General features: G+C 44.6%; 1 protein-coding gene across 7 annotated transcripts in view; it reads left to right on the top strand.

Moving 5' to 3' along the window:
• Positions 1 to 22,914, top strand: part of LOC147428145 (NAD-dependent protein deacetylase SRT1-like) — a 100,825-nt gene that overhangs the window by 23,131 nt on the left and 54,780 nt on the right. For 4 of the 7 annotated variants that reach the window (XM_086497262.1, XM_086497260.1, XM_086497261.1 and 1 more), the window contains 3 exons: positions 14,554 to 14,654; positions 15,352 to 15,460; positions 15,555 to 15,634. In XM_086497262.1, coding sequence (XP_086353388.1) covers positions 14,554 to 14,654; positions 15,352 to 15,460; positions 15,555 to 15,634 — 290 coding nt within the window. The remainder of the gene's footprint in view (positions 1 to 14,553; positions 14,655 to 15,351; positions 15,461 to 15,554; positions 15,635 to 22,914) is intronic. The other 3 variants (XM_086497265.1, XM_086497263.1, XM_086497264.1) reach the window with 1 other exon arrangement.

The following is a 22,914-nucleotide window of genomic DNA, read 5'->3' as shown; positions in this document are numbered from 1 at the left end:
CTACCGTTGTAACAAACTTGGACACTCCAAGTCAAGATTCTACCGTGACACAGAAGAGATTCACTTCAAAACAGTTCACAATTCACAATTGATTTGACACGGCCCGACGGAGTTCTGTGCCTAGAGATATTGGCCCCAAAGACTGGCGTCCCTTTCGATATTTCTTTTTGTATTAATCTTGGTTTAAAGTACAAGAGTGCGAGGGTTCTCGCTCTTAGACTCTGCGTCAGATGCTCTGAGGAGTGAGGGCCCTGCCCACTAACTTATAGATTACATGGGATGCCCAAGAGCAGATCCCCAATAGCAATCAATGCAAAGCCTTGAAAATTGAATTAATTGAGCCCCAAAAGCTGCCAATTTCAGCCCATGTAAATCAGCCAACGTAAAACCTCCTTTTTCTGTACATGAAAAGCGGGGATCCGTACGGTAGGCACGTCAGCACTGTCAACTGGTTTTACGGCGTGAAATCCGGAATCTGCCACGTCAGCCTCTCTCTCCGTTTCTTGGTGTTGCCAGCCGAGGTGTGTGTGTGTGTATGCTCTGCTGCCCCATGTCCAGGGCTGTCACGTGACACATCCAACCCTATGTGTCCGTGGGCAAGCTATAGCATGACCAGAGTTCAGTTTAGTCAAGTCAGTCTAGAATAGGAAGCGATCTGGCACTTTTGTGAGTGTTCTTAGACCGTGCACGTCCAGACACTTAGATTAGATGCATATCCTCTGGTTGCACAGTGCATGATCATCAGATTTCCAGCAGAACCCATCAGGAGCATTTTTACAGTGCATAGACCTATTTTCCCTGTAGAGATTTGTGCAATCAATAGTAGACCGCTCTCGCCATAGAGAGTGGGGCCTTTGGAGGAGGGTTTGACAACTTACTGGTGTTGTATTCTTCTCTCTCTATCTCTCAATCTCAGCACCTTCATTCACAGTGTCATTCACTTTGTTTGTGTCCATTGCACTCTCTCACTAAAGGAACGGAAGGCTTTCTCCCTTCCGTAAGTAAAAGGAACCCTTGAGCACAGTTCGGAGTACTCATCTTGAGCAAAGTTTAACATTCACTTCCGTTGCACCTTACAAGGGCCATGCCACATCACCCATTTGTGACATACCCCTCTCTTGAAAGCATTGTAATCGCCCTCGATTACGCCTGCAAAACAGACAGAGGCCATAAACTGTCTTAGCAGACACTGATTGTTAGTACCGACGCACAACACATCTAGCACATGTACCAATCGACAGTCACATCACTTGACATCACATGACTCCAATCTCAGACCATGATTAATCGGCAACGTGTTTAGCAATCGCATCCAGATCCAGTCGGGACCTCATAGATGCCCGATTAACTAATCCTGCAGTCATTTCGTCTATCAGTTCTTGCACTTAAAGAAGTCAAGTGCAAATCAGTATCATATTATGAGGAATCCCAAATCTTAAAGTCATTACAGTAGAATACTGTCAGCCCACAGTATCCCTGAGACCCAATAAGGACATCAGTGACTCTATTATAAAAAATCAAGGCAATCTATTGACAAAAGAGCGGAGTGACTTCCCTCTTGTGCAAGCCCGCCGCTGCACCAAATTCCACCCATGCTGAAATCAGGGTTCTATCGGAGTAGACTATGCTAAACCGAATGCTTCAAGGTAAAGGTTCACAATTTGAGAAGTATCTGCCAGGTCCTCCTCCTCCATCCACTTCGCATCCAATGCGGGATAGTTCTTGAATTTAAGCAAGAACCGCCTTACCGCTTTACCTTTAATCTTTTTATCTTTATGTGCCAGTATCTGTTTTGGAAGGAGTATTTCCTCGTTTTCCTCCACTTCCGGTTGCTCATTTGGTTCCCCATCATCGTGCACATCGCCTTTAAAAGGCTTCAAGAGACTCGCATGAAAAGCATTGTGAATTCTCCAAGTATAGGGAAACTTCATCTAAAGGAGACAATATTTATCTTTTTGGTTATCTGGAAAGCTCCATAGTATCTCATGCTAAGCTTTGGAAAAAGCCGCTCCTTTCCCTTTTTCTTTCTCAGGTGTGCCTTCTCAAAACGTAAGAGCACCCAATCGTTCTCCTTTAATTTCAAATTGCGACGATGGCTATTCGCTGCCTTTTTCTGTCGTTCTTGAGATTTCTGCAAAACCTCGCGGACTTTGGCAAAAGCTGTACTAAGTCGCGCGTGTATTCATCTGCTTAAAAAATCTTATCTTTCGTGCTTAGGAAGGGTGGAACCTTCGCAGCACCTTCAACAACTCAAATGGCGCCTTCCCCGTCAAAGAGTGTATTGTGTTATTGTAGGCAAATACCACCAAAGGTAGATACTTTTCCCATTGAGTCTTCTGATCCGAGATATAAGACTTCAATAAATCTAAAACCACTGAATTCGCAATTCAGATTGCTTGTCACTCTGTGGGTAGAAAGACGACGAGAACTGCAACCGCGTGCCAATGTTCTTGTTAGGTGCAGCGGAATGATTGTTGCGCTTTGCTCAAGATGAGTGCTCCGAACTGTGCTCAAGGTTCCTTTTAGTTCTTATGGAAGGGAGAGCCTTCCGTTCATAATGGAAAGTGCTATAATCACGAACAAAGTGAATGGACAATGTGCGTGCAAGTGTATGAGACTGAGAGATAGAGAGAGAAGAGAGATACGACACCAGAGATGTTGTAAAACCCTCCTCCGAAGGCCCCACTCTCGTCGGCGAGTGTGGTCTACTTTTTGATTGCACAAAGTGGTACAATGCGGATGCAATGGACTGATGCAACTTGGGACTATGCCGATGACGACGACGGTGATGACGACGACGACCTTAGGGCTGAAATCTGTGGTCTTCTAACTGCTGAAATTCGGGACTGTTTTGGTGGCTGAAAATGACTGTTTTGGCTGTGTTTTTATGGCTGAAAATGGGGGTTCTTCTGCATCCAACTAGGGATGAATCTGTTGCTATGGAGACTGCTGAAAAACACTGCTTTTCTGATGCGGCAATGGCTGAAAACCAAAAACGCTGATCTGTTGGCTGAGCGTTAGTAAAAACGCTGGCTATTTGGGGAAGCTGGCGATCATGGGAGAAAACTCCAGGGATCTGGAGTTGCTACTGCTAGCGATCTGCAAACGCCAGGGCTTTGGAGGACTGTCGGCGATGATGCAAATTGAAAACGTTGGGTTGATGTGTGGCGAAGGCGGGGAATTAAAAACGCCAATGGTACTGCTGGGGTTCTGCTGAGAAGGTGCCTGTTGAGCATGTGCTCCTGCTGCCTCTTCTGCCAGAAAGTGCTAACTTGGGTTTGCTTATATATTAACTTAGCAAAATTGCCCTACCTACTTTTGTTGGAAAGTCACTTAAAAATAATAAGTGAAAATACCAAAAATAGGAAAAATAGGCTAAATGCACTGGAAAATTCCCCTGACTGAATCTGTTGGATCCTGAAGGGAATACTGATGATCATGCTGTTTGCAACCAGAGGATATGCATCTATGGTAAGTGACTGGGCATGCACGGTCTACGAATAGACTCACAAAAGAGCCAGATCACTGCTAAACTAAACTTGATTGGATTGACTGAACCCTGATCATGGTGTAGCTTGTCCACGGACACATAGGGGTGGATGTGTCACGTGCTGTGGGTTCTTTAGATTCATTCGATTCAAGCTTAGGACATGTTCTTTTTATGTGACCCTTAATGTGACAATGAAAACAACGACCTTCCTTAGAATAAGTGCTTTGCTCTTCCGACGTGATGTATCCTCCTACAATTCCTTGTGCTACCTTTTCATATGGAGTAAGCTTAGGTTTAGCAATTGTGTTAGCCTTACCCTTAGATTCAGTGGAAGAATTCTTTTCTGAGAGACTGTTGGAAGATTGGTTAGAAGAGTTACCATTCTTATCGTTCTTACCGTTCTGAGGGTTCTGAGAAGTCTGCGAGGTACTTGTGGAAGTCTTGTTCTCCTTAGGCTTTCCCTTGTTGTGCTTCATCTCCTGTGTGAGCAATCGCTACTGCCTTGTTGAGATCGATTGGATCGAGTACCTCGACATCGTACTTGATATACTCGTCCAATCCAAAGAGAAAAGCCTCTTTGTGCTCATCATCTGATTTCCGTAATTGAGTACCGAGCTGCAAAACACGATTAGAAAAAGACATAACCGGCATACCATTTTGCTTAAGAGAGCGCCAATCGTCCTTCAATCGTGCGAGGTACTGAGGTGGCATAAACTGCGCCTTGAGCTTGTCTTGGAAATCAGCCCAATTGAAGGAAAGGGGTGTGAATCCGTCGGCTTCCTCTAGGTGTGCGGCTAGCTGTGTCTCTTGTCATGCGTGGTACCAATCGATGGCATCACCGGCAAGGTACGTAGCTGCCGTCAAAACTTTGCTATTTCTTGTCTTCTTAGTTGTTCCAAAATAAGCATTAAATTGATGCAACCAAGAATGAATAACCGTAGCATCCATCTTATCGTCATACTTACTGAAAGTCAACTTCTCTGTGATTGGATGGTTGGAATCCGTATCGTGGCTTGCACCACTTGAGGAACTCCCACGATCTTTGGGTGGTTCGGTCTTCGAGGCAAGTACCTGTCGAACCAACTCTTGAGTTTGTAGTTCTCTTTGAGCCTCTCGCTCGACCTCCAAGGCCGTGCTTCGTGTTGCCGCTTCCTCTTTTCTTAGTTCTTTTCTTTCTTTTTGTGCGTTGCGTTCGCGTTCGAAAGCAAGGCGATTGTCTTCTTGTTGTGCGGCAAGTCTTGCGTATCTTTCGTCGTGCTCGCAGTCCTTAGCTGCTTGTTCTGCGGTAAGTCTTGCAATTCTTTCGTCACGCTCACGGTCCTTAGCTTCTTGTTGTTCTGCTTTGCTTGCGAGTTGTGCCAACGTAACTCGATTCGTTTTTTGTTGTTGTGCCATCATGTCCAACATCGACTTGACCATCATCTCCATAGGAGTTGGTTCAACTCGTGGCGTAGATGGCGAAGGGGAGGGTCGAAAAAATCTCCTGCTGGGGAAAAATCTTCGCCACCTCTCTCATGCTCATCACCTGTATGCGAAGTATCCATTCCGCTTTGGGTGACGACCATGCACTATGATCTTTGGTTCTTAAGTTCACGAGGAACTTGGGTTCTTGAGGGTCTTGGTTCTTGGGTTCTTGGGTTCTTGAGGATCTTTGAGGTTCTTGAGGTTCCTGAGGTTTTCTTTCGCTTGCAAATCGCGTTGGAGAAGGATCTTCTCTTCACCCGAGTTCTACTCTTTTCCACGGGCGCATCCCTTGGCGGCCTTGCGCTCACACCAAGGTTGCTTTTTCCCACTTTACGTCGATTGGCCGGCCGCTAAGTGCAATGGTCCGCTCTCAATGAGTGAAAAGCGACACAAGGGGAGGCTGGACAAGCCCTTCTTTCTTGGGATTCCTGTCACTCTTCAACAAAACACGATTAGGAATCGACACGCCCAAGCGAACTTGGGTTCGTGCGACCTCAACAAGCAAAAAAATTATTGTGGTTCTTGTGGTTCTTTTCTTGAGTGATACAGAACACTGCCAAAGCTCTAATACCAATGTTAGGTGCAACGAAATGATTGTTGCGCTTTGCTCAAGATGAGTGCTCCGAACTGTGCTCAAGGTTCCTTTTAGTTCTTATGGAAGGGAGAGCCTTCCGTTCATAATGGAAAGTGCTATGATCACGAACAAAGTGAATGGACAATGTGCGTGCAAGTGTATGAGACTGAGAGATAGAGAGAGAAGAGAGATACGACACCAGAGACGTTGTAAAACCCTCCTCCGAAGGCCCCACTCTCGTCGGCGAGAGTGGTCTACTTTTTGATTGCACAAAGTGGTACAATGCGGATGCAATGGACTGATGCAACTTGGGACTATGCCGATGACGACGACGGTGATGACGACGACGACCTTAGGGCTGAAATCTGTGGTCTTCTAACTGCTGAAATTCGGGACTGTTTTGGTGGCTGAAAATGACTGTTTTGGCTGTGTTTTTATGGCTGAAAATGGGGGTTCTTCTGCATCCAACTAGGGATGAATCTGTTGCTATGGAGACTGCTGAAAAACACTGCTTTTCTGATGCGGCAATGGCTGAAAACCAAAAACGCTGATCTGTTGGCTGAGCGTTAGTAAAAACGCTGGCTATTTGGGGAAGCTGGCGATCATGGGAGAAAACTCCAGGGATCTGGAGTTGCTACTGCTAGCGATCTGCAAACGCCAGGGCTTTGGAGGACTGTCGGCGATGATGCAAATTGAAAACGTTGGGTTGATGTGTGGCGAAGGCGGGGAATTAAAAACGCCAATGGTACTGCTGGGGTTCTGCTGAGAAGGTGCCTGTTGAGCATGTGCTCCTGCTGCCTCTTCTGCCAGAAAGTGCTAACTTGGGTTTGCTTATATATTAACTTAGCAAAATTGCCCTACCTACTTTTGTTGGAAAGTCACTTAAAAATAATAAGTGAAAATACCAAAAATAGGGAAAATAGGCTAAATGCACTGGAAAATTCCCTTGACTGAATGTGATGGATTTTGAAGGAAATACTGATGATCATGCTGTCTGCAACCAGAGGATATGCATCTATGCTAAGTGACTGGGCATGCACGGTCTACGAATAGACTCACAAAAGTGCCAGATCACTGCTAATCTAAACTTGACTGGATTGACTGGACCATGATCATGGTGTAGCTTGTCCACGGCCACATAGGGTTGGATGTGTCACGTGACAGTTCTCCCAAATTGCCTTCCAAAACAAACTCGTAAATCTGGGGTCCCTGTCGGAGACAATTGTCTCAAGCATGCCATGTTACTGAAAATCTAGGCCACAAACAGTCTCGTTAAGTGATCCGGCTTGACTGTTTTCTTCACTGGAATGAAATGAGGCTGCTTGCTAAATTTGTCAATAACAGTCTAGTTACCATCCTGACCACTCTGTGTTCTCAGGAGATAAAAAATGGAATCCATTGCAATACTTTCCCATGGATGCGTGGGTATGGGCAAAGGCTGTAACAATCCCTGTGCTTTATGCCTGTCAAACTTGACCTTGTTGCATATCAAGCAACTACGTACAAACTCTTCCACATCCTTCTTGAGTCTCGGCCAAAAGAAATATCTCTCTACCCCTTTCATGGTGGTAGCAATGCGGCGGTGACCCGTAAAAGGTGGACAGTGGCATTCAATCATAACCTTTTCCCTCACGGCTGTATAATGCACAACATGGTTTTCCTCATCAAGTAGCCATCCTCAATGGAATATCCCGCTACCGTCTCCCCGTTCCGTATCTGTGTGAAAACGTCCGTAAAATCCGAATCTGTTGCATACTAGTCGACCATATCCTCGAAACTCCTATGATGTATCGCGGAAATAGCCAGAACCAACGGCTTCCGAGACAAAGCACCTGCCACCACATTCTACTGTCCCTGAACATGGACAATGTGGAAGTGAAACTGTGACAAGATGTTCGCCCATAGGATCTGCTTTTCCGATAGCTGCTTCTGTGACAAGAAGTAGCGTAAACTCTGGTGGTCTATAAAGACTATAAAATCCGCTCCGAGTAGGTAATGCCGCCACTGAGTAAGAGCATGGATAACCGCCAAAAGCTCTTTCTCATAAATCTGTGCTGTCAATTCCGGCCGTGAGAACAATCGGCTCTCGTAAGCAATGACATGGCCTTCTTGCATTAAGATCGCACCCAGACTACGACCACAAGCATCACAATATACTTCAAATGACTTCTGCAAGTTCGGCGAAGTCAAAACTGGTCCCGTAGTCAATTTCTCTTTCAAAGTCTGAAAGGTAGTTACTTGTGTGGGTCCCCACGAGAAAGGGACTCCTTTCTATGTCAAGATATGCAAAGGGGAAGCAACCTGTGCAAACTTTCTAATGAACCGCCTGTAGTACGAACACAATCCCAAGAAGCTTCTAACTTCATGGACATTCTTCAAATCGTGCCAATCACGCCTAGTCTCTATCTTGGCCGGATCCATTGGCACTCTTGCTTCTGAGACAATGTGTCCCAAAAAAGTGTATCTCTGGTAGGAAAAATTCACTTTTCTTTGCATTAATCACTAACTTGTGATCTCGTAATGCCTGAAAGACCTGAAGCAGATGATCTCTGTGTTCTGTCTCATTCTTGGAGAAAACAATGATATCGTCAAAGAAAGTGCCAACAAATAGCCTGTACTCTCGAAAAATCCTGTCCATCATCCGGTTAAATGTCGCAGGAGCATTGGTTAGGCCAAAAGACATCACCAAAAACTCAAATAACCCAAAAGTCGTCCGAAAGGTTGTCTTGTAGACATCTCCCGGCGCGATTCTAATCTGTTGATATCCACTCTTCAAATCAATCTTGCTAAAACACGAGGATCCCTGTAATCTGTCGAGTATATCATCGATCCTAGGAATCAGAAATCTGTTCTTGATGGTGATTTTGTTGAGAGCTCTATAATCGATGCACATTCTCCAAGATGCGTCTTACTTCAACACCAACAACAGTGGAGAGCAATACAGTGAAGTACTAGGTTGGACAAGACCCTTTTCCAAGAGGTCTTTCACTTGGTTCATCATAATCTCTTCATTCTGTGCTCGACTGACACGGTAAGGTGGCCGGTTTGGTGGTGTGCTTTTAGGAATCAGATCAATGGTATGATCTTTAGGACGAGCAGGTGGTAACTCGCCTAGCAGGCCCTCTGAGAAGCAATCGGCATGAGAGTGGAGAAAAGCTTGGCGTTCTTTATCAAGTTTAGACATATTTGTCCTATCCTCATCACTCAACTCTTTCGTAAAGATCGAGTAAACAAACAGACTGGATTTCATTAACTTTGAAATGGCCAAAGCCGATACAATAGGGATAGACTCGCCCTTAAGTTTAATGTCAAGTACAATTGTTCTGGCCTTCTCTGTAGTCAATGTCGCTTTCCTCGCCGGGTAGTCGACCACGGCATTGTTCTTGTGGTACCAGGGAATTCCCAAGAGGACACCACAACCTTCCAAAGGCATTATGTAAAAGTCCTCATGCCCCAAATACCCCTGACAATGCAGCCGAAGTTTGCCAATGACAGATGTAATGGCTACGTCCCTGTCGGGTGCCGCAAGAACAGCCTCCGCAAGTGGTCCCATCCGATCGGGAGTGATCTTGAGCCGTGCCACCAATTCCGGTGAAATGAAGTTGGCCTTGGCTTCGCCATCAAAGAAGATCAGGGCCTCTTGGTCTTTCACTTTGCCCCAAGCTCTGCAAAGTTCGGTACTCTCGTCCATCGTGCTGGGATCGGCACCCACGCAATCTAGAACCAGTCCTATTTTCATTTTGCCTTTTCTTCCACGTTCCTCAATTGCTCTCGAACTCTCAGGCCTTTCGTCGTCCTTGTGGTTGTGTTCTTTTTGTGCCTTTTTAGGGCACTTCGCCGATATATGTCGAGGTTCCCTGCATCCAAAGCACTTCCCCTCCTTGATGAAGCGAGTTCTCTCCTGAGGAGTAAGCTTGGGTCGTGCATCTTTCTTTTCAGAGTTGCTCTTTCTCTTTCTACTCTCATTTGCCGAAGTCTGTTCAGCTCTTTGAGTAATGATCTCATCGGTGGGGGTAAGTCAGACTGCCAAAATGGATGGCAAAACCCCGTTTCGCATGACTCATTAACTCTTGAATAGAAGCTGACTTTTGTTCCAAGCAGTGATCTTGGATCTCTGTAGGTAGACCCAAGGTAAACCGCTCAATCTGTTCCTTGAACGAGATCTTCTCAAATGAAGAGGCGGGTAGAAAAGAACTCCAGAATCTCTCGCAATAAGCGTCCACTGTATCTTTCTTGGTTATTCGAAGATGGTTCCAAGCAGTTCGAATATCACGTTCATACTCTCGAGTCAACCAAGAAGAAATAAAAAGCCTCTTGAATTTCAACCATTTAATTGGCGCAGTCTTGCTTAATAGAAGCGTGGACCACCTAGTTTGAGCATTCCCCTTAAAGTAAGAGGCAGCTCTTCGAATCTTAGAGTGCTCTGAGTAACGTCCTCCCGCAAAAGCGATGTCAAACTGCTGTACAAAAGGCAAAGCCTTCCAAGCATCTCTATATCCTGAAAACGTGTCAAATTTAATTGACTGTCCACCTTCCTTAAACTCTCGGACTTTCTTGCTTTTTATCTTCGAGAAAGTCATATTGGTTGGCTTTGTAAAAATTCTTCTTCTTTGCATAAAAGTTGCTCTCATCAAAGTCTGAACTGTTTGTAGACGAGTCCTCTGTAGAACTGTCACTCACGGGGCGAGATTTAGACTTCTTTGTCTTTTTCTTGCCCTTTCCAAAGCGTTGCTTCTTGCTTCGCTTTTTGCCTTTTCGGTCTTCTTCGCTCGAGTCAGATGAGCTAGAAGAACTGTCAGAAGAAGAAGAAGAAGAAGAAGAAGAATAAGAAGAACTGGATACTCCTTCAAATTGAACACGCTTCTTTTGTTTCTTTGCCTTTTCAAATGTCGTCTGACGACCCAAATAGCCCGGGAAGTCAGTGCCTTTCTTCTGCTTTTTGCCGTGCTTTTTTGCTTTGTTTTGCGCGTCAAAAAGCTGAGCAATTCGTGCATAAACCACCTCTTCTAATTCCTTCTCTGTATATTTCTTGTGAGTAGAAGGTTTCATGAGAGCGGGTTTTTGGGGTGGTGTTGTGGTTTTCTGCCACTACGCATGCACTTCCTGGAAAGAAGTCTTGCTCATATATTTTGCAAACTTTGGGTCCTTCGCAAAATTGAGCATCATCTTTGTTGCATCGCCGATCAATTGATGATGCTCCATCTCTTGACGCTCGGCCTGAGTAGGCCGAGGCGGGCCATACTCCTTGCCGGAATCTTCGTTGTGATCCCTCCTCGCATCTCCGGATGCAGTGGGAGTTGACTGATCTTTGCCTGAAGCCATAGGTGCCGCGGAAAAAAATTTGGGATCGGATTTCCCGTAGAAGAGAAATCTGCCGTGCTTTGATACCACTGAAACAGACTTGGACACTCCAAGTCAAGAATCTACCGCGACAACACCAAATAACCACTTCAAAACAGTTCACAGTTCACAATTGATTCAACACTGGCCCGACGGAGTTCCGTGCCTAGCGATATTGGCCCCAAAGACTGGCGCCCCTTTCGGTATTTCTGTTTGTATTAATGTGAGTTCAAAGTACAAGAGTGCGGGCAGGCGCTCACACTCAGACGCTACGTCCAGATGCTCTGAGTTGTGAGTGGCCTACCCACTTATTTAAAGAGTACAAGGGATGCCAAAAGCAGAGCCCCACTGAAAATCAAAAGCTCAAAAGCTTTGTAAAAATAAAACAGGAGTTTCTCTTTCTATCTCTCTCTCTTGCTAAAATAAAGCAAAGAGGCTTTTCTTCTCTCTCTCTCTCTCTTGCTTAATAAAATAAAGCAAAGAGGCTTTCTCTCTCTTCCCATTGCCTGGAAAAGCATAGCCAAAAGCCATGCCCAAAAACTGTTGCAGCTTTTTATGCATCCGTAATTTGCACCGCAAAACGTGGGGATCCCTACAGCTGCCGCGTGTCAACTGCCACGTCAGCAAAATCAGCGTTTCTGATTTTCTGCAGTTAGGGTTAGGGTTTTAGCAAATTAGGGTTTCTTGCACAGCGGGCAGTCACGTCATCGCTTTGTGACAAACTGGATACTCCTTCAAATTGCACATGCTTCTTTTGCTTTCTTGCCGAGGCGAAAGTAGATTGACGACCCAAATAACCCAGGAAGTCAGTTCCTTTCTTCTGCTTTTTGTCATGCTTTTTGACTTCCTTTCTTCTGCTTTTTGTCATGCTTTTTGACTTTGTTGTTCGCGTCAAAAAGATGAGTAATCCGTGTATCAACCACCTCTTTCAATTCTTGCTCTGTAAACATCCTTGGAGTAGGAGGTTTCTTGAGTGTCGGTTTGAGGGGTGGCTCTGTGGCTTTCTGCCATTGGGTGTGCACTTCGTCGAAGAATGTCTGAGTCAAATATTGCAAATTTTGGATCCTTCGCAAGGTTGATCATCATCTTTGTTGCGTCGTCAACCAATTGTCTACGTTCCATCTCTTCAATCTTCGCTTGAGTAGGCCCAGGCGGGCTGTACTCTTCGTGAGAATCTTCTTCATGATCTCTTCCCGCATTGAGGAAGTTGACTGTTTGTTAATATCCACAAGTGTCGCGAGAAAAGGATCGGATTCCCGGTAGAAGAGAAATTGGCCGCGCTCTGATACCACTATAAAAAACTTGGACACTCCAAGTCAAGATTCTATCGCGACACAACAGAGATTCACTTCAAAACAGTTTACCGTTCACAATTGATTCGACACGGCCCGGTAGAGTTCCGTGCCTAGAGATATTGGCCCCAAAGATTGGCGTTCCTTTCGGTATTTCTTTTTGTATTAATCTGGGCTCAAAGTACAAGAGGGTTCTCACTCTCAGACTCTGCGTCCAGATGCAGTGAGGAGTGAGGACCCTGTCCACTAATTTATAGATTACAAGGGATGCCCAAAAGCAGAGCCCCAAAAGCAATCAGTGAAAAGCCTTGAAAAATAAAGCAATTCAGCCCCAAAAGCTGCCAATTTCAGTCCACCTAAATCAGCCAGCGTAAAAGCTGCTTTTTCCATACATTGTCAGCGTGAAAAGCGGGGATCCGTACGGCAGGCCATGTCAGCGTTGTCAACGGTTTTACAGCGTGAAATCCGGAATCTGCCACGTCAGCCTGTCTATGCGTTTCTCGGTGCTGCCAGCTGGGGTGTGTGTGTGTGTGCTCTGCTACCCCATGTCCAGGGCCATGCCACGTCACCCATTTGTGACAATTGTTTCACACCGGCCATACAATGTCCGACCATTTGCAACTTCAAAAAGAGGGTCCCAGAATTTAAACAAAAATCATCGGAAAGAAACCAATAACTCAAGTTAGCAATTGTACGTCCTCGTGACAACGGACCACCATTCTTTCAAATATCTCTGTGATCAGCCCGACCTTCGTGGTCGAAAGGCAAGGTGGGCCGAACTCATGCAGGAGTTCGACTTCGAGATACGCTATTGTTAGGGTGTTGCCAATATGGTATAGCCAACGCCCTTAGTAGAATCCTGGAGGTCAATTTTCTTTCGTTTGCTAAAATTTCGATTGACTCTGTATCTTTCTCTCAAAGGATGTTGCCAAAACGATCCTCACTTTGGTGCGATCTGGCGACGAGTCCAAGAGGGAATACGTAGCCCGGAAAGCTATGGCGGTCGGGACGCCTCTGAGCTGGCTACGGAGAGAAAGGTAGCGGAGAAGTATTCCATTCGTAATGGATTACTTTTCAAGCAAGACAAAGGGTGTGTGCCCGTTGAGGATATCGGCAAGCAAATTTTGTTCGAGTGTCATGATGCACCTAGTGCAGGGCACCCTGGCATACACCGTACTTTGGCCTTGGTTGGCCGGTATTTTGTATTGGCCGCACATGAAAGCTTTTGTCTGTTTTTGTTCCACTAGTACCAATAATAACGTGGCCTTCCTTGCAATAACATGATAACACAAATATAAGATATTAAGACCACCACACTTCTTTGGAGTACATAGTTTATCCATAGCAAGCAGTCGGAGCCCTTTTTTATGATAGCAAGTAGACTAGAGATGATCCAAAATCCGAGACATGAAAGCACGAAGTCGACGAGTTGGCCAATGCAACAATGGTAAGAAAAAATTGCATATATGTCATCAAGATGGATTGCACTATTTTGAGTTGTACATATAACGGCCTGGTAGACAATTTCCTGTCATTTGGATGTAATTTTATGCTCAACCCAATCCAAACATTTAGCGTTGTTCACTGACCAAGCCAACGGGTATCCAAGGTGTCGCACTAGCTTATCAGATTTTACTATTTCACCTGGCCATAATATAGATTGCCAATCCATTTGATGTAACGGCAAAAGCTTAGATTTACGGAAGTTAACATGAAGACCAACAGCCAACGTATAAATATGCAAGGCATCCATGATACAACGAACAGCATCTGGATGATTTCTGGGCCATAACATGGAATCATCAGCAATTCTTGCGCCACAAATTGATTACGATCTAACAACTTTATATGGGATGCATGTAAATCATTCTGAACAATGGTAGTCTCTCCATATTCAAGCCATATCTGGCAAACCATCTCTCCATTGTAGCATACCTTGTGTGTCTCCTCCCTAGGGAAGCTTATGCCTGAGAAGCCCCCAAGCCCTCACAGTCATCCTGTCTTTGTTTCTAACTTGCTGAATAAATGCCACAGTCTGATAAAGTGCCTCAATCATCATAAAACTCAGCTCGTACTGTGTCATGTGGTATTGAGGGTTTGTTGCAAATCATCCTCAACAGCATAACAACTTGAGGCCTCTCAATCTGTCAAGTGTGCATACTATTACGTAGATGCCACCATCAAATGTGTGCTAAACTGGTCCTTACCAGGTTTTGACTGGCCTAAGTACGTTGGTAGTGTAAGATTTGAAGGTCACTGGGAACTGTAGGAAATTGAGTTTCTCTAGGCTCCGTGGGCTACCCTGATATCAACAATGCATACCGTTGTTTTCAATTTGCTAGTCACTGACACTTAAATGTTTGTAACTAATTTTGGTCTTGCTTCTTTTATAGAATATAGATGGACTTCACCTGAAATCTGGAATACCTAGAAGCTGTTTGGCAGAACTACACGGGAGTTCCTTTCGAGAAGTATGTTCATCATGCGAAAAAGAGTAAGAGAGAGAGAGTCTTTCACATAACTAGTTGGGGCTAGGCTGTCTCATTGTGTGAAATAATTTCTAGTAAAATGCACTTCTATTTTAGAGCTATTGTATTTTGAATAATGTGGGATGCTGTTATGGGCTCTTTTTAACCTCATCCTAGAGGTTTGTTCCAAAGAAGCTGGATTCTTCTGCTTTGATACTGCTAGATTTTCAGTTTGTACTTACCGAAAGCTCCTCATGCCCATTTTCTAGTTGCCTGGAAATCAGTAATGGGTTCATTTCTGAACCGTGATTCTTTGGAAAAGAATGTTTTTGAGGTATTCACATACACATTGCTCATATCTTAGTTGTCCTCAGTGAAATCGAAATTCAAATTGATCCTTCATTGCAGTAAATGTTCTCAACCACTGTAATAGCTATTGCAGGGATATATTAGTTGCAAATTCTCTTTGTCCTTGCTCTTCATGTTCATGCCCACAAGTTAAAAGCAATGTTGTAATTGCTTGCTTCTTTTCCTCATGTGTGATCCGATTTGTGTAATCCTTCTCTTGCAAGGATATAATACTTACAAATTAGATAGTTATTCTCTTCTCCTTGCTGTTCATGGTCTTATTTGCCCACAAATTAAACGCAACGCTCTTTGGGATTGTAATTTCTTGTTGCTTTTCTTTGCGTGTGAGTCTATTGATGAACTTTCCATATTTAGGTACGTGCGTGACTTTGAGGTAGAAACAATCGGTTTGAAAGAAACCGGTAGACGGTGCTCTGTTACTGGCTGTGGTGGAAAACTGAAGGATACAGTGTTAGACTGGGAGGTAGATCCTGACATAATTTATGAGCCAAATAGTTTTCGTCTCCTATAAGAAAGTTTCTTTTATCTCTAATGTGCTCTCCACCTACTTTTGGCAGGATGCATTGCCACCCAAAGAATTAGTTCCTGCTGAAAAGCACTGTAAAGAAGCTGATGTTGTTCTATGCTTAGGAACTAGGTAACACTTGATTTTTCCTTCGCCCTGAAAAGTGTATTTTTAGAACTGATTGATCTTACAGTCGCCTCAATGTGCACTCAATGCAAGAAGGTCATATTGCTTGGTTTTTTGGTGTATTCTGGGACTGAATGACACACAAAATTTCGGATATCCAAGTATCAAATTAACAAAGTTGCAAGTCCGATTAGCTTCTATATGTTTATCAGAAAGAAGTCAGCTACAGCCTAACTGTCTTGATATGCTGCGGGTAGAATATATCAGACATTGGATATGCAGAAAATGATCCCAACATAACAAGGATTCAACATACTTCACCTGGTTCTTCATAATATTCTGTTTAATGTCAAGATGGAGGCAGGTTACTGATGGAAGTTATTGGTGTCTTGATCTTGCTATCTCGGAGGCTTCATTTTCTAGCCACACTCTTGGATATTGGATGGGAGATTCTTTGGTAGAGGTTGAATGGGAGCCTGGTGACTAGTTCTGGTCCTCCTGCCAGGATCAGTCTACGCTGCCTGCCAGGATCACTCTGCTGTGAGCGCATCTACGGGAGCTTCGTCATAAATGGTTCATAGACACTCGCAAGGTTGAAGCTTCTTATAAGCAGTACACAGTGGTATTTTGATTCTTGACTGTTGAGTTTTTGAAGGCCTTTGGGCCGTCAAGTGAGAAAATGAGATTCGGCCTACCAGTGGGCAATTCACTAGCACAGAATGGGGCAATAGGTTTAGGCCCCAGGGGGTTTCTTTAATTAGCTTGAGTGCTTTTGGTGTTTTGTACAAATCAGACATGTGTTACGAAATGGAAGCCTGATTTGAATTCAGCCCATCAATGGTAAGGACAGCAGGCCCTTTCCTAAAGGGGAATGCTCAGTAGTGGTGGTCGACCTTGTTGTTCTAGGAACAGGCATGTGGGACATGGTTGGGATTCAAGTAGGTGTTTGCTTCCCTTTTGTTGACACCAGCTATTGAAGCAGATATCCTATCTGCATGAAATCATTATAAAGACAACCTTGCGCCTTACTATCAGAAGGTATGAGACACCTACTTATCGGTGGCCTCTTTGAAATTGGCCACTTTGGATGAGCAGATGGAAAAGCACTGCTGTGAGCTGCAAAGTGGTCTTGCCTAAAGCAAAAGGCCTTCCAACATTTAGGGGATGATGGCCCATGTTCATGATGGCTATGTGCTACTCACACGGGCGTTGAATATCGAGGATGAAAATTTCGTTTAGAAACCTCAAGGCTCAAGAGTTAGGAGGAGAAATTCAAGGGTTAGAAGAGGGCAACCGATAGAAGAATGGTTCTAGCAAGAGGAAGTTTGGCCAACAAGCTAACACCATTGAGTAGAAGTCTATGTGAAAGTTTCATCTTCTATCCGGTGGTGGCTCCAATATCTCCCAAAAGCCGATAGGGATTGAGGGCTGTTTTTGGTTGTGCACGGCTATATTTCAGGTGGATGTATGTGGGAGTGCCTCGGAGGGCTGCCTCTTATTTTAAGGGGAATGCTCGAACTTGGTGGTCCACACTTCTATTAAACAAGACAACGCCAGTTAAATGGCTGAAATTCAAAAGGCTTTTTATTTCTTCATGGCTGACTCGAGAGTATGAATGGAACATAGGAACTGCTTGGAACCATCTTCAGATGACCAAGAAGGATGTAGTGGACGCTTATTGCAAGAGATTCTGGAGCTCTTTTCTACCCGCCTCTTCATTTAAGAAGATCTCGTTCAAGGAACAGATTGAGCGGTTTACCTTGGGTCTTCCTACAGAGATCCGAGATTACCGCTTGGAACAAAAGTCAGCTTCCATTCAGGAGTTGACGAGTCATGCGAAACGGGGTTTTGCCATTCACTCGGGCAATTTGACTTACCCCACAGATGAAATCATGACGCAAAGGGCTGAACAGACTTCGACAAATGAAAGTAGAAAAAGGAAGAGCTCTCTACATCAAGGAGGGGAAGTGCTTTGGATGCGGGGAAACTGGACATATCTGCGCGAAGTGCCCTAAAAAGGCACAGAAAGAACAAAACGACAAGGATAATGAGAGGCATGAGAGTTCGAGAGCAGCTGAGGAACGTGGAAGAAAAGGCAAGATGAAAACAGGTATGGTTCAAGATTGCGTGGGTAGTGATCCCAGCACGATGGACGAGATCACAGAACTTTGCCAAGCTTGGGGCAAAGTGAAAGACCAAGAAGCCCTGATCTTCTTTGATGGAGGAGCCAAGGCCAACTTTATTTCACCGGAATTCGAGGCGCGGCTCGCGATGACTCCTAATCGGATGGGACCACTTGCAGAGGTTGTTCTAGCGGCACCCGGCAGAGACGTAGCCATTACACGTGTCATTGGCAAACTTCGGTTGCATTGTCAGGGGTATTTGGGGCATGAGGACTCTTACATAATGCCTTTGGAAGGTTGTGATGTTCTCTTGGGAATTCCCTGGTACCACAAGAACAACGCCGTGGTCGACTATCGGGCGAGTAAAGCGACTTTGACCACAGAGAAGGGCATAACCATTGTACTCGATGTAAAACTTAAGGGCGCGTCTATCCCTATTGTATCGGCTTCGGCCATTTCCAAATTAATGAAATGCAGTCTGTTTGTTTACTCGATCTTTTTGAAAGAGTTGAATGATGAGGATAGGACAAATATGTCTGAACTTGATAAAGAATGCCAAGATTTTCTTCATGCTCATGCGATTGCTTCTCAGAGGGCCTGCCAAGTGAGTTGCCACCCACTTGTCCTGAAGATCATACCATTGATCTGATACCTGGAAGCACACCACCAAACCGGCCACCTTACCATGTGAGCCGAGCTCAGAACGAAGAGATTATGAACTAAGTGAAAGACTCTTGGAAAAGGGTCTTGTCCAGCCTAGTACTTCACGGTATTGCTCTCCAGTGTTGCTGGTTTTGAAGAAAAACGGATCTTGGAGAATGTGCATCGATTATAGAGCTCTCAACAAAATCACCATCAAGAACAGATTTCCGATTCCTAGAATCGATGATATACTAGACGGACTTCAGGGATCCTCATGCTTTAGCAGGATCGACTTGAAAAGTGGATATCATCATATCCGAATCGCGTCGGGAGACGTCTACAAGACAGCCTTTCGGACGACTTTTGGATTATTTGAGTTTTTGGTGATGCCTTTTGGCTTAACCAATGCTCCTGCAACATTTAACCGGATGATGGACATGATTTTTCGAGAGTATAGACTATTTGTTGGCACTTTCTTTGATGACATCATTGTTTTCTCCAAGGATGAGGCAGAACATAGAGAACATCTGCTTCAGGTCTTTCAGGCATTACGAGATCACAAGTTAGTGATTAATGCGAAGAAAAGTGAATTTTTCCTACCAGAGATACACTTTTTTGGGACACATTGTGTCAGCAACAGGAGTGCAGATGGATCCGGCCAAGATAGAGACTATCCGTGATCGGCCCGATTTGAAGAATGTCCATGAAGTTAGAAGCTTCTTGGGATTGTGTTCGTATTACAGGCGGTTCATTAGCAAGTTTGCAGAGGTTGCTTCCCCTTTGCATATCTTGACACAGAAAGGAGTCCCTTTCTCCTGGGGACCCACAGGGGTGATTGCCTTTCAGACTTTGATAGAGAAATTGACTATGGGACCAGTTCTGACTTTGCCGGACTTGCAAAAGTCATTTGATGTATATTGTGATGCTTGTGGTCGTGGTCTGGGTTTGGTCTTAATGCAAGAAGGCCATGTCATTGCTTATGAGAGCCGATTGTTCTCACTGCCGGAAACGACAACACAGATTTATGAGAAAGAGCTTTTAGCGGTTATCCATGCTCTTACTCAGTGGCGGCATTACCTACTTGGAGTGGATTTTACAGTCTTTACAGAACACCAGAGTTTACGCTATTTCTTGTCATAGAAGCAGCTATCGGAAAAGCAGATGCGGTGGGCGAACATCTTGTCACAGTTTCACTTCCACATTGTCCATGTTCAGGGACAGAAGAATGTGGTGGCAGGTGCTTTGTCTCGGAAGCTGTTGGTTCTGGCTATTTCCACGATACATCATAGGAGCTTCGAGGATATGGTCGACCGGTATGCAACAGATTCGGATTTTGCAGACATTTTCACACGGATACGAGATGGGGAGACGATAGCGGGATATTCCATTCGGGATGGCTACTTGATGAGGAAAACCATGTTGTGCGTTACACAGCCGTTGAGGGAAAAGGTTATGACTGAATGCCATTGTCCACCTTTTACGGGTCACCGTGGCATTGCTACCACCATGAAAGGGGTAGAGAGATATTTCTTTTGGCCGAGACTCAAAAAGGATGTGGAAGAGTTTGTACGTAGTTGCTTGATATGCCAGAAGGTCAAGTTTGACAGGCATAAAGCACAGGGATTGTTACAGCCTTTGCCCATACCCACGCGTCCATGGGAAAGTATTGCAATGGATTTCATTTTTGATCTCCCGAGAACACAGAGTGTTCAGGATGGTATCTGGACTGTTATTGACAGATTTAGCAAGCAGGCTCATTTCATTCCAGTGAAGAAAATAGTCAAGCCGGATCACTTAGCGAGACTGTCTGTGGCCCAGATTTTGAGATTACATGGCATGTCTGAGTCGATTGTCTCCGACAGGAACCCGAGATTTACGAGTTTGTTTTGGAAGGCAATTTGGAAGAACATTGGCACGCGGTTGCAGTTCTCGTCATCTTTCCACCCGCAGACTGACGGGCAATCTGAGATTGCCAATTCAGTGGTTTTAGATTTATTGAAGTCTTATATCTCGGATCAGAAGACTCAATGGGAAAAGTATGGCGTTCCACTTGAAGACTAACGAGCAATCAGAGATTGCCAATTCAGTGGTACTAGATTTATTGAAGTCTTGCATTGGAGCAACCTGAAGTGGAAGAAAACGATGAGATCCTTGTTCCAGAACAGATATTGTCACATAAGGACAGAAAGATTAAGGGTAAAGTGATAAGGCGGTTCTTGGTTAAATTCAAAAACTATCCTGCATTGGATGCGAAGTGGATGGAGGAGGACCTAGCACATACTCCTCAGATTGTGAATCTTTACCTTGAAGCATTTGGATTCTACATTGAACCCTGAACTCAGCTTGGGCGGAATCTGGTGTAGTGGGTATGCACAAGAGAGGAGTCGCTCCGCTCCTTTGTCAGCAGATTGCCTCGATTTTTGAAATTGAAGTCACTAATGTCTCTTTGAGTGTCAGGGATACTGTGAGCTGACAGTATTTTGCTGTATGACTTTGTGATCCGGAATTCCCGATAATATGATACTGATTTGTTCTTGACTTGTTTAAGTGTAGGAAATGATGACGAAATGACTGCAGCATTTTTGGTATGAACGATCTCGATAGACATGGTTGCAATAGGGATTAGTCAATCGGGCATTTATTGTCACAAGAAGGGTACCACGTGCCAATAGAAAAGAACAGACTGAACAAACTTTTAGCACTTCAATAAAAACAGAACTGAGAGAGAGACGACACGTGACACGGAGTGGTGAAATTCCACCCCAGAGAGTATTGGCTCCAAACCCTGGTGTCCCTTTCGGTATTTCTTTATATTGCATCAACACAGTACAAGCCGGTACTCGAGATTCTGCACCTTCTCCAGGAAGCATGCCAGAGAATGAGTCCTTCGCACATATTTAAAGGCCTTTGGCCCCAAAAGCAGTTTACAGTGAAAAGCCTTTAAACTCAAAAGCATCTTGTCCAAAGCAATGCCAAAAAGCTACTAGCGTAATTTACGACAATGTGTATAGTTGCCATGTCATCAGTCAACGCAAAATGCGGAAATCCGCACAGCCTGCCACGTCATCATGTCAACGCAATTTTGGGGTTTTGATCGTACAACTGCCACGTCATCTATATTGGCGCAAGTCTTTTCTCTATGTGTGTGGGTCCTGCTTTATTTTAATCCTTTATGTCTCTTGGGGCCCCATCGGACGGGGTCCCCATAAGTTGGTAGGACTTCTTCTGTTACTTGTTCTTCTTAGGGTTTAGGCCTCTCGGCTAGCATCTGCAAGTTGGCTCTCTTCTTCAGGGCTTTGACACGTCAGCAGTTTGTGACATCTATGAGGTCTTGAGTGGATTTAGATGCGATTGCTAAATACGTTGCCGATTAATCATGGTCTGAGATCCGAATGAATGTTGAATGTGATTTGTCACGTGATGTCTTGTGATGTCAAGTGAAGTCGTGTGATGTCATGTGAAGTGACTGTTGATTGGTACATGTGCTAGATGTGTGTTCTTAGTGCGTCAGTACTAATAGTCAGTGTCTGCTAAGACAATTTATTGCTTCTTTCTGTTTTGTAGGCGTAATCCAGGGCGATTACAATACTTTCAAGAGGGGGGTATGTCATAACCCAGTGACGTGGCATAACCCTAGGGTCGCAGACTGGACACACACACACACTCTCTTGCATGGGCAGAAGCTCTCTGATTTTCCGTTGTCTTGCTGACGTGGCAGGCCCATACGGCAGTCCCGCAAATCACGTCAGAAAATACGCTGCAGAGTTGACGTGGCAGATTTCCGTAGGGCAGCTGTACGGCAGTTTCTATGTAAAAAGCTGGAAGCTTTTGGCTACGCAAGGCATAAGAGAAAGAGAGAGCTTTTTGTTTTATTTTTTTGCAAGGCTTTTGATTTACAGATTTTGGGGCTCTGCTTTTGGTATCCCTTGTAAAATATTTATAAGTGTGGGCAGCGCTCCCACTTCTCAGAGCATCTGGACGTAGAGTCTGAGAGTGAGACCCTCCCACTCCTTGTACTTTGTGCAATAGATTTAATAAAAAAGAAATACCGAAAGGGGTGCCAGTCTTTGGGGCCAATATCTCTAGGCACGGAACTCAGGCGGGCCGTGTCAAATCAATTGTAAACTGTGAACTGCGTTGAAGTGGATTTCTATTGTGTTGCAGTAGATTCTTGACTTGGAGTGTCCAAGTCTGTTACACATGGAGTCAGTGAGAGAAAACTGATGCTGCAACAACAACCAACCTTGCTATCTTCGAGGCCGGCTTGGATGGGGAGTAATCCGCATCCGAGCGACCTCGAGATAGGGGTGACTGTAAAGACTGTCCAACCCAAGACTATTTCCATATTTGGTATTGTCGTTAGGCTTTCGGTACTATATATAACCACTAGCACAAGGAGAATACCAAATTGGGTAGTTCAAAGATTCTTGGGTACTATTCATGCAACCTTTGGTACTATAATATACTATTTTCATATTTGGTACTGTCTTTAGGCTTTTGGTACTATGTACAACCATTGAC

The sequence above is a fragment of the Adiantum capillus-veneris genome, chromosome 23, assembly GCF_014529385.1.
Source record: "Adiantum capillus-veneris isolate H3 chromosome 23, ASM1452938v2, whole genome shotgun sequence".
In the NCBI taxonomy this organism is placed as follows: domain Eukaryota; kingdom Viridiplantae; phylum Streptophyta; class Polypodiopsida; order Polypodiales; family Pteridaceae; genus Adiantum; species Adiantum capillus-veneris.
Note: the sequence above shows the minus strand (reverse complement) of the source record. Positions and strands in the feature narration are given on the sequence as shown.